The sequence below is a fragment of the Pelobates fuscus genome, chromosome 1 (genome assembly GCF_036172605.1).
Source record: "Pelobates fuscus isolate aPelFus1 chromosome 1, aPelFus1.pri, whole genome shotgun sequence".
Taxonomy (NCBI): Eukaryota; Metazoa; Chordata; class Amphibia; order Anura; family Pelobatidae; genus Pelobates; species Pelobates fuscus.
The window spans coordinates 158,388,762-158,407,327 of record NC_086317.1 but is presented as its reverse complement, the minus strand read 5'-3'; the positions used below and the strand labels follow the sequence as shown (position 1 = coordinate 158,407,327).

General features: G+C 39.3%; 1 protein-coding gene across 1 annotated transcript in view; it reads right to left on the bottom strand.

The window, feature by feature from the left end:
* LOC134608440 (complement decay-accelerating factor-like) overlaps nt 1-17,206 on the bottom strand; it is a 33,470-nt gene extending 16,264 nt beyond the window's left edge. Inside the window, exons 1-7 of the mRNA XM_063451247.1 lie at nt 17,193-17,206; nt 15,837-15,937; nt 9,264-9,357; nt 9,098-9,174; nt 5,933-6,029; nt 5,686-5,762; nt 2,034-2,222 (exon numbers count right to left, since the gene is read on the bottom strand). Coding sequence (XP_063307317.1) covers nt 2,034-2,222; nt 5,686-5,762; nt 5,933-6,029; nt 9,098-9,174; nt 9,264-9,357; nt 15,837-15,912 — 610 coding nt within the window. The 5' untranslated portion in view covers nt 15,913-15,937; nt 17,193-17,206. The remainder of the gene's footprint in view (nt 1-2,033; nt 2,223-5,685; nt 5,763-5,932; nt 6,030-9,097; nt 9,175-9,263; nt 9,358-15,836; nt 15,938-17,192) is intronic.
* Between the last annotated feature and the right edge of the window lie 1,360 nt (nt 17,207-18,566).

Below are 18,566 nucleotides of genomic sequence, written 5' to 3'. Positions count from 1 at the left end.
CAGGGTTAAGTCATCCCCTAGTGGCTGTCTATTAGACAGCCACTAGAGGGAACTTCCTGCTCTATAGCACAGGACCTCCAGCGTCGCTCAATTCCCCATAGGAAAGCATTGAATATCGCTTTCAATGCTTTCCTATGGGGTGCGCATTAGGTCTCCTCGGCCTGTGGGCGGGATCAGTCTCGCCCACCGGCCGACGTAGGCAGAAGGTGGAGCGGCGGGGGAGGAGCAGGCAGCGACGTGGGACACCCTCAGACACACACAGCACCCTCAGACACACACACAGCACCCAAACATACACAGTGCACTCAAACACACACAGCGCACTCAAACACACACAGCGCACTCAAACACACACAGCACCCTCAAACACACACAGCCCCCTCAAACACACACAGCACCCTCAGACACACACACAGCACCCTCAGACACACACATAGCACCCTCAGACACACACACACAGCACCCTCAGACACACACACAGCACCCTCAGACACACACATAGCACCCTCAGACACACACACATAGCACCCCAGACACACACAGCACCCCCAGACACACACAGCACCCTCACACACACACAGCACCCCCAGACACACACACAGCACCCTCAGACACACACAGCACCCACACACACACAGCACCCTCAGACACACACACAGCACCCTCAGACACACACACACAGCACCCAAACACACAGCACCCTCAGACACACACAGCACCCTCGCTCACACATATACAGCACACTCCCACACACACACACACACATATATATATATATATATATATATATATATATAAATAAAATAACCCTCAGTGAGTTAACAGACAAAGAAAATTAGAAACCTAGAACACTATGCTCCCTATACACAAACTCTCTACAGCCCCTAGCCACACATATTACACCACAAACACAAATGAAATTGACCTATTTACACAATACCACACCACACTCTACACACACGCAATCCCACAAGCAGGCTCCATACACATGCACCATACACTTTTCTGGCCCTTTTGTCCTCTGGTATCCCACTTGTGGAGACACCAGAGACAATTTAAAAGCAAACTCAGCGTAAGCATGTTATTAAATTTGCTTGCGCTGCGCAGAACAAATTCAGGGCCTTTTTCTAATGCCAGAGCTCCTCAGCGGGGCTCTGCGCATTGAACTAACATGCTCACTTTGAGAGGGGCTGTGCTTGTCATTAGTGATGACAAAACACACCCTCTCTGGCCCCGCCCCCTTCTTAGGGGGCCGCTCTGATTGAAAAATGCCCAGGCCTAATTTTTTTCCCAGTCCGGCCCTGTTTTCACCCCTTCAGCAACCGGGGATTGGGGGGTGGGAGGGAGAGGAATCCTGCAGTGCCAGGAAAACTGATTGTTTTCCTGGCACTGGAGATTCCCTTTAAAGAGACATTACAGGCAGCCAGACCACTTCAGCTTATTGAAGTGGTCTGGGTGCGTAGTCTAAGGTCTCTTAACCCGGCAAAGGTAATTATTGCCGTTTTTAAGAAACTGCAATAATTATCTTTGAGGGTTTACTCCACATCTAGTGACTGTCTACCAGCCAACCACTAGAGAGACTTCTGGGTGGTTAGGTGACTTTTGGTCACCTAACTGATGCTGGGCGTCCTCACGCTATGCATGAGGACATCCAGCATTATGTAAACCCCATAGGAAAGCATTATGCATTCTTTCTTATGGGGGAAATCCTAATGCGAGTGCGGTCATTGCCCCACATGCGCATAGGGTCTCCCTCGCGAGCTGATGTCAGCGGGAGAAGCAGTGAAGGCGGAGGCCAAAGCAGCAACGAAGTACATCAGAGCTGGACTCAGGTAAGTGACAGAAGGGGTTTTTAACTTTGTTTTCCTGGCACCATAGTTTCCTTTTAAGTCATTATGACAATTGCAAATCCAGTCGACATGTGGTGATTTTAAACAAATACTGATAAACTGAAATATATCCAAAGTGTTGTAAAAAAACTGTATTTTTCGTCGTGAATAGAACAATGTAAATTACATTTTCATTTTACTCACTTGTACAAAATTCCGTTATTTCTGACCATATGAAATTCTCTTGGCATTTAACAGAGCGAGCTTGGAATGGGTCAAAATCAAAACCTGGTAGGCATTCATAATTGATATATATTCCAGCTGGGAAGTACACAGGGTCCGGCAGCTGTACTATCTCAGCAAATGAAGGTTTTGGTGGGGATGGGCATGTCCCTAAAAAAAGGATAATAAAATAAAATGAAGCAGTTTATTCAGAACATTATGCTGCAGTAAACTGAAAACGGTGTTATTAAAAAAATAGCTGAAAAAAATATTTGACCATGCAGTTTAACTGTCACTTCTCTGAAAATTACACTATTGAATAAAATTACCTATAACTTATGTTGTTGTTGTTGTTGTTTTCTTCTGATAATCTGTTTTCTTTTAGAATGTATATTAAATGTTTAGCAAGTGTCATTACAATCCAGTTCAGTCCAGGGCACACAATACAAATGAGGAGAAGAATAGTTTATTCTCTTCATTTAAACATATTAAATGGCAGAAAGAGTTTAAAAAAAAATAATAATAATAATTGTAAATGATTGCGAGTGAGTTGGAATGGAGTTGCCCAGTTCCAGAACTGATGTGCACTTCTACATTTCATTTTATTTTTCAGACGTCATAAAAACAAATTTACTGGGGCGGGGCCTAACTGCAGAGCCAAGCAGACGTGCCTGTGGCTCCGACAAAACCGAGCTTTCTAATCGTTTTATGTCCTAGTAAACCCGGAGAATCAACTCATCTTGCCGCCCAATCGAAGGAGGACTGGTAGACCTATCCATAGATACCACAATGAGGGGTTACTCACCGGCCTCACCTACTCTGCTCACGCGGCGTATGGGAGACGGGCGCTCCCCGACCGCTGAATCCTGCTGCACCCATCGATGTGGATCCCCGTTCCCCCCCCTATGGACCGGTGGGGGTCATCCCGGTGCCCAGTAACCCAACGCATCTGGCTACTCTGCCTCGTACCACCCAAAAAGATGCTGGACCGAAACGTGCTAGGCCTGGCAGCGTGACAGAGGCACCCAAGCTGCCCGAGCCCACATCACAGCCAATGAGAAGCAACTATGTGGACACTGCAATTAGACAGCTGGATAAGATATTCCAGTGTTTCTGGAAGACTCTACACCGGCGCCTGGCACAACCTCCACTACCACCCACAAGCTGAAGGAGGGGGGACCAGGTGAAATGGCAGCCCTGAGCACCCCAAGCACTCCAGCAACCGTTGCTCTGGCAGACAGACCACCCGGGCCGGTGGTCACTCGGAGACTCCCTCCAATGCATCGCCCACACCGCATGAAGACCGCACGCCGCAGGCGGCGACATCACAACGTGGCCCTCCGCTGCGCCCGGAGAGGGAAAGACACGGTCTCGTGGAGCTCCTGAGTCTGGGGGGAGAAGATGCTGACCAGCAACAGGGCCCGGATCTGGGACGAGGCCTCCACATGCCCGCGCGGCACAGCTTTACTGGCGGCTCCTAAAACGCTTACCGTCATATCGCCAAGCATGGGAAACATGGAGGATAGCTGCCCAAACATCCCTGCTCAAGCATCACAGCTGCCGATGACAGGAATCGGATGATCACCAGACCGCATCTAAACTCTGAGGACTGTTCAGATAGTAACAGCAGCTGCACACCCACATACTGTAGATATACTCCTTGACTGTTGTGCTTTTGATAAATGACTCTGTTTATTAACTGGTGCCATATAACAGGGATATGACCACACTGTTTAACATGATTTACTCTGGATTGTGGGGGTCACCAATATGGCAACCATTAACACATGCATACTATTACGGTCCCTATAAGCACAGTCAGAGGCATTACCAATGTTGTTTGGGTTAGGTGGTTTACTTAGCATGATACTTTAAGCGCAAAACCATAGCCGACAGGCTCACTATCTCATGGAACAAGCATTACATAGTAGTGAACCACCAGGTCAGAAGGATTGCTTGCATAGTTTTAATAGCCATGTAGAAGCCTGTGCCTAGTTTATTGTGTCTAGCATTTTCACCTATGGGTGCAGCGAGTTATATATTATGAGCTACGTTATACCTTAGTGTGTTCACATTAATCGCATTGTCACATGCTTAACTATAGTACTACAGATCTAAAACCTTGCATTGCATAGGCTATCTAGACAGACGTTGCTTATGTTTATAATATGTTTTCGTTAACCGACATAAAAATAAAAATTAGGCATTGCTATCCAGGAAATGTAATTCATCATTGTTAACGATGTATTAACCCTATACTGTATACCACTCGTGCATTTCCCTCTCTTTATTCTGTACCCCATTGCACATGCCTTAATAAAAGAAAGATTGACACACAAAAAAAAATTACTAAATACAAGGGATAAGTAAACAGAATATTACAAATCCTGAGAAGTAACACTGTCACTTTAATATAGTTAATTATGTTGTTAAGTGGCCATACTTCACTGTTTAGTTATTAAACCCCCAATAAGCTATAGCTTCAGCTTTTTTTTATTATTATGAGATAAATAAAACCAAATTGAAATGAGGGAAACTAGCTTATAGATTATTTGAAGTTGCGTGGCTTTTCTGGTCTAGGTTTTGCAATTTGGTTTTCATTTCAGCTTAATACACTATTTAGCGAATAAACCTTTCACTTTTAATTATTAACAGTATAAGATTTGAGATATGTGCATTACCCACTCATTTTAAATTAACAGTGCCTATGAGTTTATAAATATATTGTTTAGTTTAGTTTATTTTTTAGTAAAATCGTAGTTATGACTCATTAAATGTAAATAATTTAACGGGTAAAACGATTATCTACTGACAAGTCTTTTTGTGTGCAATACTTTTTAAATCTCTTTTACTGCCTTTTCTTTTTTGTCAACAAATATGAAATCAAACAGCAATTTAATGTTGTCCAAGGACATAAATACTTTAAGAAAAAAAAATGTAAATTCTAATTTTATTTTTCTTCACATAAGCTTTTATAGTGGGAGGGGGATAAAATGTTTATCAGAACTATTCACTAAAGGGAGAACTGTTGGGAAACCAAAGTAAATATAAAATGAATTTGAATTTAAGGTCAAAGTAGCTAAATGTGACTTGGGGATTTTTATCCAGTTTAGATATTTTTGCCTTTAATGTATAATTAACTTTGAAGTCACAATAATTATCACTTTAATGACTTAACCTTTGTGATACTATGTGGTATGCCTTATCTTTAGTGACTTAAAGGGACACTATAGGCACACAGACCACTTCAGCGCATTGAAGTCTGGATGCAGTGTTCTTGTCCCCTTAATCCCGCACTTGCAATGTAAATCATTGCAGTTATTGAGAAACTGCAATGATTACATTGCAGGACTAAGAATGTCTTTAGTGGCTGGATGTCCTCACGCTCGCCACAGATATGCCTTGGCATTTCCAGGTGGATGACGTCCAAGGAGTCAACGCGCTGACCGTGCACTGAGGGAGATGAACTTTGGAATCAGGTAAGTGTTAAAAGTTTTTTTTCACCTTTTCCATGCCATGGACGCGTGGAACTGAGGAAGTTGGCTTAACTTGTGATATTTTGTATTCTGTATCTTGCAATTATTAGTCTGTGCTGTGCATGTGTTATTCTGTGGGATGTTTGTGACTGTCTTACTTTTACATGTTGGAGAAATATCACTCCAGAAGCCAGTCTCCAGACATGTCCTGCTTTCTGGTCCAAACAAGACATACCTGCAGGCAAAACACAGTGACTTATTCAGTTCATAGGAAAACAGTAGGCACACATGGACATACATAATGCATTAAAAAGTATGCTATACAATTGAAATGGCAGTAAAGCATGACCCCACTTAAACTATGCCTTATATGGAGCATAGTTTACATGGGTCAATCAAACTCACCCTGTATGACAGGAATAACGAACCACAAAACCACTTGAAACACTTGTCATTTCAAGCTCTCCGTTATCAATAAAATCTGGTAAACCGCAGGATGTCCCTTAAAGATGAAAAGAATCCATGAAATAGCAAAGCAAGTAACAGGCTGAAAGATCACATTTCATACATAAAATAACCTTGTTGGAAAATTGGAGAGATGATAAAAGGGCCAGAAAGAAGGCTGCGGGAAATAAATAAAACAGTCCAGGAAAGTAAAAATGACATAGGGGTAAAGTCATGATGTGATGACAAAAAAAGTATGTAATAAAACAGAGAGAGAAAGGATGGACTATCAGGATTATTCACTAAAGTGTGACTTATCGTGAATTCAAAATTACATAAAACTTTACATTTTTACGACTAAATAGCTGAACTGAAAGCAATCAAACTAGTGAATTTCTACAGATCTGTTATGGTGTCCTAAAAGGTAAATTTCAATTTTATAAATATCTGACAATTAGCTGTGAGTAAGCCTGAATATATGACATAGGGATAATGTGGTTAACTAAAAATGGCAAGAGTTTTGAAGGATTTGTAAAAAAAAAAAAACAGATATCATGCAATATTATATGAATGGCTATTTTTCCAATATGTCACCTATGAAGGACGGCTGTTACATACATTTACTACTGTGAGTAAAGAAGTAATTCGCTTTTTTTCCCCATGAAATTTCCTCCCACTAATCTGTAGAAAATAGATTCCTTTGTATTTTTTTTAAATCCCCAGAGAGATTTGCAAAATGTGCTGTGTACCCTATTCCTTTTATTTTCCATGCTATACCTTTTTATAGACTTGTGTCTGACGTAGAACTTCTCTTTGGTCAAATCACTTCGATCAAAAAATAAAAATAAAAACCTATTCGGTTGTTCGATAGTTGTCCATGTGGCGGTTCAGTTTATCCTAATACTGTTCATGCAAAAATATTTGGAAAAATGATTCAGACGAACCAAAAAGGCATAATAAATCAATGTACTGCAAAATATAATTTTCTTGTATATTTTGCAGTAAGACTGATGAGCGCGTTTGGTTCACAGATCAAGTGAGAAAACGAAAGCAATAGAAGGAACCAAAATACGGCAATTTTTAAACATAGAATATATAAATATAGATTTTTATTTTTTTAACTGCCCCTACTTTTTTTCTCACTATTGTTCGCAACTGATCTGTGAATAAAATCAACATCTAATTACTGTCCATTAACCATTTATCATCTCATTTTTTGGTGCCATGGGAAAAACTCACAAATCACAAATCGAAATAACATGCTCGTCCATTGCGCGGGTTGCTTGTTTGGTTATGATATTGCAAGGTGCTTCAGAGCTACACAATGTGGAAGATTGGTCTAAAACCGAATGATTTTTATAGGTACCAGACTCTACCATTAGAATAGCCCTCTTTTTTTCAATTCTTTATTTAGACCATAGACACTAAGTGGGTGGTACAAAGAAATAAAGACATTGTCTTAACATCACATCACAAAATGACGGTAATAAGAGCCACTAACTAAGGATTGCGACTAAGGTGACACTCCGGTACTTTTACATAGCACAGTAATGTGCAATAAAAGAAGGATTCTTGGTGTGAGAGAGCCGCGTCCGGGCACTCACCAGACTGTACTGCACATATAAATGCAGAACATTTGGCAGTCATTAAACAATTTACTTATAGATAACAGAAACCGTCAGCGTATTAGTTATAAAAGAGGATGCTTAACCGTCCACTCTCTAAGGTTTTTTTTCTTTATTTGAGAAGTTTACAAGAGGGGGGAAATAGATGCCATAGAAGGGAAAAATACAAAAGACGAAATAAGAGAGAGCGAAGAGAGAGGTAAGAAAGGAAGGAAGACAAGGAAAGAAGAGGAGGTAGAAGGCAGGCCGTAGAATTGTCCTTTTTTAACTTAACAAAAAAGACTTCTGACCAAGTAAAATTACTTTGACATTTAGTGCCTTTTGGCATAAAAGGAATGGGAGAGTAGCCAGTAGGGCATTTATATAACACAACATGTCCCTCTGGATACAACCCATTGCTTAACCCTTCATCGACTCGAGCAATTAATAGAATTGGAGGTTCTGGGCAGCTTCCTCTAACAAAATTCCTAAATTAGTAACTAGTATAGATCTCAATTTACACTACTGGTTAATTAATTTCTACTGGCACATCATCTTATTCAGAAGTCAGCTGAAATATTTACTACGTTGCCATCATCTAGAACTCTTTTGCACATAGAACAATTCTCATGCTTTCGGTCTCCCTTGATAGGACAATTTACCTGGCTAGACTGGTCTACAAAATGAGGTTTGAGTAAGAAGAAAAAAAACTAACATTAAGTCATATTAAAGGACTACTATAGGCACCCAGACCACTCCAGCTCAATGAAGTGGTCTGGGTGCCAGATCCCCCTAGATTTAACCCTGCAGCTGAAAACAGGGTTAATCCAGCCTCTAGTGGCTGTCTACCTGACAGCCACTAGAGGCCACTTCTGCGATTCTCAATGCGAAAATCGCATTGAGCACGCTGAACGTCCATAGGAATGCATTGAGTAGTGCTTTCCTATGGGCTGTTTGAATGTGCGCGCGGTTCTGGGCACGCATGCGCTTTTTGCTCCACTCGGCAGCTGACGTCGGCAGGGTAGGAGAGGTCACCAGTGCCGAATGAGCTTGGCACTGGATTAAGGTAAGTGGCTGAAGGGGCTTTAAGGGTGCTGGGGACCTAATAACCCTATAGTGCCAGCAAAACAAGTTTGTTTTCCTGGCACTATAGTGCTCTTTTAAAGACATGATTTAATATTTTTGAATAAGCTTTTCAGATGATTTTATATTTTTTGATAAACATTAAAAACTTTTTTTTTCAAAATCTTAAAATACCAAAAATATACCATATATTAAAACTAGATCAAAAACCATCAAACTGTAAAATACTTTTCAAAATATTAAATAATTTGGAAAGTTTATCCAAATATTTTAAATAATTTGAAAAAGTATCCAAAAATATTAAATAGTAGACTTAATATGGCTCAAATCCCCCCTCCCCCCAGAAGATGACTGAATGCACCTCGATATACCTTGATACAGGGTTGGTTTAAGTAGCGCATGTTACATAACAGAAAGTAAAGAAGTTGTAGTTTCTTACGTTGACAGATAGGGAGAATGCCTTTCCATTGACCATCTTCCAAACACTGCATAGACGTATCTCCACTAAGATGATACCTAGGTAAAAATAAGATAATTGTCATACATGTATTTCTTTGCAAATCTGTGGTTGTTAAATACCGGTAATTGATTATGTGTAAGCTCACCCCTCATGACACGTGAAAGTTGCAATTGATCCAGGCAAAATACCAGAATATTCAACAACTCCATTGGAAAATTCAAGAAATTTACAGGGATCCCCTAGAGAGAAACCAATTAATTGGCAATTATTTATGCATACAAGATAGATATGTACTAGCTTACACATAAAGAAATCTAGGTCACGATTATTCGGAAGGTTTCAAAAGTATTTGGACAGACTACAAGATCCAGAAGAAAGACTGAAGGTCAAAAACATATAGGAAATGTAAGTACATGAGAGTGGTGGATCTGTGCATTTGGAACAGGAATAATATTTGTTAAATGGTCTTACTGTTTGTTGCCTAATCACTACTGAGAAACTTTAGAAGCTAGAGAAGAGCCTGAATTTGCTACCCACCTAAAAAATGTCAACAAGATATTGATATGTCAAACATATTGATACACGGGAAGGGTGGAGGGGTTCAGTCTTTTTCTGTTTTGTTTCCTTCTACTTATAATGGTACACATTTGTAATGAAAGCATGAAAATAGGCATTTGCCTCATTCCTAGCTGGACAGGTTGGTGGGGATGTCAAGGTCCAAGAAAAGCTTGCAAGTGGCAGAAATTTCAAGCCAATAAACCAGATTGTTGGTGTAACCACATTACCCATTTAAGGTTGGACGTTTTAATTATCTGAAAGTATGTGGGCACAATGAAGGTCTTATTGTCCTTTCCTCCTTTTAATGTTTTAAATATTGGGTCAGTGTAATTTGTATTGCTATCAGACCCCTGAATGGTCTCTGTATCTTCCTGTACTAAATCCTGTTGTCTGGTATTGTTCATAGCTTCTCATTAAAGTGCATTATCTCGAGTCATTCCTAAAAAAAAAAAAAATATATAGATATGTACATAAACTGTTATATATCTGATATGCCCTGATATCCACAAACTCACTTTGGAAAAAAAATATTAAAAAAATAATATATACACTGATCAGCCACAAAATTAAAACCACTGACAGGTGAACTGAATAACATTGATTATATTGTTACAAAGGCACCTGTCTAGGGGTGGGATATATCCGGCAGCAATTGAACAGTCAATTCTTGTGTGATGGAACGCACATGTGCCCACTTGTTTGCCCTCATTGTTTTCAGGTCCTCCTGTGGGGGATCGCCCTACCTGCTCCTAAAGGAGCCATAATCACTGGCCAGAGAAGATCCAGGAGCCTCCTGCATGCAGTTGGACTATCAGCAAAGCTAGTGGCTGCCCAAAGAGTGCTCTCTCCGGTGCTACCTACGTGGAGATATCCACCAGAGAGAGACATGAGCCCCAGCAGAATCCCTGGAACTGTGAGTTGGCAGAGTCCCACTGGCTGCCTGGAAGTCTGTGCCAGCCAATAGGAGAAGGGCTATCAATTAAATTGGTTTTGCACCCTTTCTCCCAATTGGCCGGCAAAATGCCTCCCCTGTCTGAGCACCGATTGGTGCAAGTTTTTTTTTGAGCTTTCTCCTGAAAGGCCGGCGCGAGTTAAAGGGATTATCTTGGAACACCTCCCCTCCACGAGCGCTGATTTGTCTCTGCTTGCTTTAGGCGCGCAGTTTGAATTAAACCAAGCAATTCCGTAGAACTGTTTTGGGGTATGTACAGAGCCCCAAGCCCAGACTTTACAAAATGATTTCTCGGGCTCTGTACATCCGATAGCCCCGCTATTTGCAGCGATCCTAGCTGGGACCCGGGGCTATCCCAGGATGTATGTTTTATGTGTGTGCCCCATTTCCTTCCTGGGGTGCGGAACCCCTAAGTTTTCCCCAATGTATGTGATGTGTCTTACTGTATGCAATTGTTGTACTGTTGGTATCTGCCAGAGCAGCAGAGGGTTATCCGTAAACCATCCCCCTCCAGCCTGAGACTGAGGGACTTGTGCTGGAAAGAATGGAGACCCACTGCGGGGATCTGTGCATAAATTGACTGTACCAATAAAGCATTTGTGTTAGACTCCCAGAGCTGTGTGTCATCCAGTTAATGGGGGAGAAAATGGTTAATTACTGTGCATAGCCTGCTCCATGGCAGAGAGGCTCCAGGATCCCAGTCAAGCCATAGCGACTTGGGCATAAGTGCTGAGGTTTTTCCTCTGCTCCAGATAGAAAGCGACCCCTGGTGGAGGTACCCAGCCAGGGTACAGGGAGCTCCGCTACATCTTGAATTTCATGTGTTAGAAGCAGGAAAAATAGACAAGCAAAAATATCTGAGTGACTTTGGTGAGGGCCACATAGTGATGGCTAGAAGACTGGATCAGAGCATTTCCTAAATGCCAAGTCTTGTAGGCTGTTCCAAGAAGTAATAAAAAGTCTTATGGATGTTTCAAGGCGTAATAAAAATTCACTAATTTTATTAGATACAGCTTATAAAATGAAAAATACTAAGTAAAATAACACTAACGCGTTTCACCTATTCAATCAATAAGTGACAAACTATATTACACTCCTTGTCCTCTCTTCTCCTTGCATATTGGCCTGTAAATTACAAATTTGTCCAAGACTGGAAGCTTGTTTGAGCAGAGTCCTCATCTACCCATTGCTCCTGTAATTATCTCATTTTTTGTTAAATATGCCACTTTTATAATATTATAAAGCACTGCTGAATATGTTTGCATTATATAAATGACAACAACAATAATAATAATAATAATAATAATAATAATGTGCTATGTCCCTCTTCTTGCATACAAGCATTTAACAGTGCAGGAGATGGAATTCTAAATTAAACAGAATTTGCAATAAAGGAAGTGTAAATCTCATTTTATAGTAAGTGTTTTTAGGAAGGATTTTCATGTTACTTGCAGGTGTGGCTGGGGCTGCATAAACAAAGTGGTTTAACTCCTAAATGGCAGAAAATTGAGCAGTGAGACTGAAGAGGCATGATCTAAATACCAACACCCCTTCATTAAGCTATAGAAGTCACCATTATCTAAAGGTATAAATACATTAAATTATAAATAGAAATAAAGTTAATACTTTAGTGCCTTTTGCATTTAGTAATTGTATGTATAATCTTCTGCAAACATTTAATTAACTATCATTATAACATTAGATATAAAATATAAGTGTGCTTATACTTTTCTTGACTTTTTAAAATTGTGTAAGGGTGGATCTTTAGTCTCTTTAACCCCTTAACGACGAGTGACGGACGAGGTCCGTCACTCAGGGGAAACCCTTAATGACGAGTGACGGACCTTGTCCGTCACGCGGTAAAATTAAACACAGATCGCCGCAATCGTAGGGTTAATGGTGCTCCGGTCTGCCTCTGTATTAGGGCTGTATTAGGGCTGTCCTAGTACATGTGCCTGCTCTGACAGCATGTCAGAGCGGGCACATGTGCTCAGTATACTCACCTCCGCCTCCCTGCACTTCCGGGTTCACTGTGAAGTGCAGGGAGACAGATCAGTGCTGATCCTGCCCCCTGGTGGAAAAAACCCAAAGTTAAATTAAAATCTCACCCCCCTTTACCCATTATAATAAAAAATTAACCCCTTCCCTGCCAATTGATCACTGACTACAGTGATCAATTGGCAGGGATTACATTTTACTATGATCTGATTTTTTTTTTTTTTAACCCTCAGGGGTTACATTTATTTTATTAATTAATTTAAATATTTTAAAATTATAAATTTAGCTAGCTGAGGAGGGTGGAAGTTAGTGGGGAATTGGGGGATTTAGTGTTAGGCTAACTAGGGGTTAACGTTAAAAAAGTTTTAAAAAGTTAAAAAATTAAGTTAAAAAAAGTTTTAATAACGTTTAAGTAAAAAATTAAAAAAAATAAACCCTTTACCCAGTCCAAATAAAAATTAACCCCTTCCCTGCCAGTCGATCACTGCCTACAGTGATCAAAATACAGATCACAGTATTATACTGTGATCTAATTTTTTTTTAAACCCTGAGCATTAACTTTTATTTATTTTTTAACCCTCAGGGGTTAAATTTATTTAATTAACTAATTTAAATATTGTATAATTAAATATTTTGCTACCTGGGGTGGGTGGGAGTTATGGGAAAATTGGGAATTTACTGTTAGTGCTGCTTACTGCTAGTTAGGGGTTAACGGTAAAAAAAAAAGCTTAGAAAAATGTTAAATCTGTAAAAAAAAGTTTTACGAAAGTTTAGGAAACTTTAAAAAAATTAATAAGCAAAACAAAAGTTTAAAAAATAGTTTTAAAAAGTAAAAAAGTTTTAAAAAGTTAAAAAATACATTTAATAACGCTCATTACCACTACACCTGGTACAAGCTAGCGGAAAAATGATTCCACGCTAAGGTTCAAAATATGCCTTTTGAAATACCCTTGGATGTCTTCTTTAAGAAATGGTATGGCTTTATGTGGTATTTGGATTATATAGACTGGTAAAATACTCTAAAATGGGACATGGGCACAGCGTAACAATTTAAAGTTTAAAAAAAAAATGGAATGGCTGTGTCCCAAATGTGCCCCTCCGATGTCCACATATACATGGCAAAGGTACATACGGGGTATTTTTGTACTCAGCAGACATAGCTGAGCAACATATGAAGTACTATACAGTGTTAGTACACATATGGTTTGCAAAATATACTGTGCAAACTCACTTTGTGTGTCAAAAAGGCAGAAAAAAACGCTTATTACCACTACACTTGGTACACGCTAGCGGAAAAATGATCCCACGCTAAGGTTCAAAATATGCCTTTTGAAATACCCTGGGGTGTCTACTTTAAGAAATGGTAGGCCTTTGTGGGGTAGTTTTTATTTAAAACCTGCGAAGATGCTTGGAAATTGCACATAGGCCCAGCGTCAAAATTCAAAGTTCGGTAAAAACTGATATGGCTTGGTCTCCTATATGGCACTGTAGCTTCACGAAATAGTGCCAAAGACATTCATTGGGGGCTTCTTTTTTACTCAGAAGACATAGCTGAGCATAATTTGGGGGTTTTGAACTTAGTGGCACATATGAAATATACAAAATGCCCAGCAAAAATGCAATCCGTATGTAAAAAAAATGGCCAAAATAATTTTTTACCACATACTTTGGCATATATTGGTGGAAAAATGGGGGGATGCTAAGGCACAATATGCACCTTATGAGATACCCTGGAGTGTCTACTTTTACAAATGGTAGGCCTTTGTGGGGTTTTTATGAACAGTCAAACTGTTATAATACCCCAAATGGAAGCATAGGCTCATTAAATCCGTCCCTCAAAACTCTACTGTGAATACTGAAAAGGGCAGGTCTCCTGTATGGCACTGTAGCTTCACGAAATAGTGCCAAAGACATACAATGGTGGTGTCCTTTTACTCAGAAGACTTAGCTGAGCATAGTTTGTGGGGTTTGAACTTAGTGGCACATTTGAAATATACAAAATGCCCAGCAAAAATGCAATCCGTATGTAAAAAATGCACAAAATTATTTTTTACCACATACTTTGTCATATATTGGTGAAATAATGGGGGCATGTTAAGGCACAATATGCACCTTATGAGATACCTTGGAGTGTCCACTTTTACAAATGGTAGGCCTTTGTGGGGTTTTTTTGAACAGTCAAACTACTATAATACCCCAAATGGAAGCATAGGCTCATTAAATCCGTCTCTCAAAATTCGACTGTGAATACTGAAAAGGACAGGTCTCCTATATGGCACTGTAGCTTCACAAAATAGTGCCAAAGACATACAATGGGGGTGTAATTTTACTCAGCAGATGTAACTGAATACAAAATAAAACTTTGTACAGGAATAGCACACACCAACTTTACAAAATACACATGAGAAGTTCTTTGTTATAAGTTTGTGTGCCAAAACACCCCAAAAATACAATTTTACTCCAATATTTGGCAGAGGTTGGCGGTGAAATGGCTACGTAGAAAAGCCCCAGGACCATCGGCCATGGCCCGCCGTGCGGCCGCGGGCGGGCAAAAAGGAAAAAAAAAATTTCCTTTATGGTGGCTGAGTGCAGCCACAGCACAAAGCAGCCTCAGGGCAGGCGGCCTACAGGGAAATTTCCCAGTATCCCGGTGGGCCAGTCCAGACCTGCCGCTGGTGGGCCTAAGGCTGCAAACTAGCGTACTAGCTGTGGCACGTGTGCCATAGGTTCGCATCGCTGCTCTAGAGGTATTTGTAATGTTCAAATACTCAAATACTGTGTAGAAAATATGATTTTTCAAGAAAACAATATATTATGTATCTTTAAACATGATCATATCTACATACCTTAGGTATTAAAGGAATATGTATATTTGAATCCCCTGCATCCTTTAAAAAATTATATTAGGTAATAAAAAGTTATCCATATTCTATCAAACTCTACTTCTGAATATAAGGAAGGAAAAACTGGAGGAAAAGCAATGATACAAAGGTGGCAAAATTAAGTAAAGGAAAAAAACAGAGCAATTTGTGTTTGTGTTTTTTTTCCTTCTCCTCTTATTACAGTTCTGCCGTTGGTGGTATGTTTGTTTATTGTTTGTATAATTAAAAGGATCAAATAATATAATGTAAATTTAAAAAAAACTGCTAAAGCTAAGGATATTAATTTGACATTTGTATATTCTTACTAACAGTAGAAAAGTTGTCTTACCTTGAGTATTTATGATCATTATGCAGAGTAGCATAAGTTTGAAGGTATCCATCCATTTAGCATATGAATAAAACATTGTAACTCAAAGGTGTCTTGATAACCTGAAATTTAGACCTCAGATTAATTTTATTTTATTCTCCAATGAGTGGTGCGTCATATTCAGCAAGGAAGTAAAAATACTTTTCAGAAAATAATCTGGCATAAACTATTTTGAGACGGTAGAATAGCTTTGAAAGTAATGAATTACATATTAACAAAATGTATTAAATAGCAATAACTATAATTTGTCATTGTTAAAAGGGAAACCAAAAATATAATGATGTAGAAAGTCTCTTGGTGCTGCACAAAGCAAACGTAACACATTTATATATCCATATTTATATATTTTATGGACCACATATTAAGGCAATTTTTATATATTTTATGGACTTCGATAACCATATAAGCAGATCATTTATATTTATGTAATATTTGTAATTTGTTCTTTTTATTTACAATTTTTTTAGTGTTTAATCTGAATTTTTAAACTTTTCTGTCTGAATTTTAATTTTTTTAAATAATTTTTTTGGTAGCGTTTTGACACACTATCAGCCTGAGGGACACAAGCACTTTTTATTGTTTCTGATTTTATATATACAGTGTTTTTTTCTTGCGGTGATCTACTGACATTCTCTTGAAGAGATATATATACTAGGTGTGCTGCCCCAATTGCATTTTGTAAGTTATTGATGGCTATCCCAATGTCATTTGTACGTTTTTGTGTGTATGATGACAATTGTTTCTTTTGGTGTTCTACAAATATTTATTGGTTATAATGCAGATTAACTTGTATACAAAATAGACAACAAACAAAGCAAATTAATCAGAACCTATGTAATAAGTGAAGAAGAATAAATTACTAACAAACCGGAGCAAAACACAAGGTTATTCCCCAACATGTAATTTGTTGGAAATTCAAATAAGATTTAAAACGAATTTGAAATTTTAAGTAAAAACAGTAAAATTTTTATATTTTGGCTATGTTTTCAGTTTGGCTAATTTTGCCTGAAATCTGAAAATCCCTTTCAATTAATTTTTAATTCCTGACAATTTGCACCTTCGTGAATAACCCCATAAGGACACAAAGCAGACATATTTTAAAAAACAACAACAAATGTTTTTAGATACGATTATTAAATACGTTACCTAGTAACTAGTTGGAATACATAAGCCAACTTCAAATTTTAATTCACTATTTAGCAAATATTACACTATTTAGCAATAGGTGGAACATACCCAGAAAAAAATGCGGTTTCTTTTCTTGAGAACTGGCTATATCAAAAGTAAGATCGCCTTATCAGTTTCACATGCTCTTACCTCTTCTCCCAAACCCACAAGGAATAAGGTGACCATAAAATAAATCAAAATACATTTCAAATTTCATATCAAATGTTCCCACCTCCAACATCAGATTTTATTGCTTATTTTCAACCAAAGTGAACTCAAATAAAATACTGAGCGGCTGAATTACTGACTCACCACAATTTTAATATAGCAATAAATGTTAAAGACTGTGTGCTGTTCCCACGTTACAGACACAAATAGGTTACAAAATGATGTCACAGAGCCAGGTGCACTGGCACGCACTTATATCTGAATATATATTTATATTATCTAACAAAATTATAAAAGCTACCTGGACAATTGTTGACATTTGTGCCTAGTGGCACTTATAGATGTAGCTAGGATTCACAGTGCAATTTAATGATCCTAGAATTTCTCATCTTTTAAAGGAACACTCTAATGCCCCTCCCTATTACCTATGATTTTAGCCAATCCAATGCTTCGGGGGGCTAATGTGCATGCACTGCAATTGCCGCTGTGCCAATCAGCATCTCCTTATTCATTGAGCAGATTCATTGGCTTAATGCATCTCTATGTGGAGAATTTGAAGTCTCCATGCTGAGAGTCAAGATGCCGAATGTTGTCCTGCAAACATTGCAGGACCGCACCGGGAGGCCGTATAGAGTCACAACCACTACAGGTACCCTAATGAAGCAATATAAACACTGCCTTCTCTTAGTCTTCTCCCACTTCACTTCTCTCCATTCCTAATTGCTTTCAGGTTGTCTAACAGCTTCATTATTATATTCTTAACATTATTTTCTGTGGTTAAAGGGACACTATAGTCACCAGAACAACTACAGCTTAATGCAGTTGTTCTGTTGAGTATAATCATTATATGCAGACATTTTTATGTAAACACTGCCTTTTCAGAGAAAAGGCAGTGTTTACATTGCCCCTAGGGACACCTCCAAGTGGCCACTCCTTAGATGGCTACTGGAGGTGCTTCCTGGGGCATTGCTGCATAGTAGGCAGCAGTGCCGTTCAGCGTCTCCACACACTGCATTTTCTCCCACCCCCTTGCCGATTTTATCCAATCCAATGCTTTCCCCATGGGAAAGCATTGGGTTGGCTAAAAAGCAGCAATTCTGATGATGTCATCAAGGGGGCGGGGCTGCACCGGCAGACCCGCACGGCGCTTAAAATAAGGTACGTTTTTGTCAGGGTACCTGTGGTCTCTACCTCCGAAAGAGGTAGAGACTTAGCTGTTCCTCCATCCAGACGGCCTGATGGCTTCCTTCCCCACGGTCTATCCGGTCATGCAAGGCCGGCCGCGAGGGAGTGACTGCCTTTTACAGCATCTAGGCAGGAAGTTGTCATCAGGACACTCCTCCGGAACGACCTGTC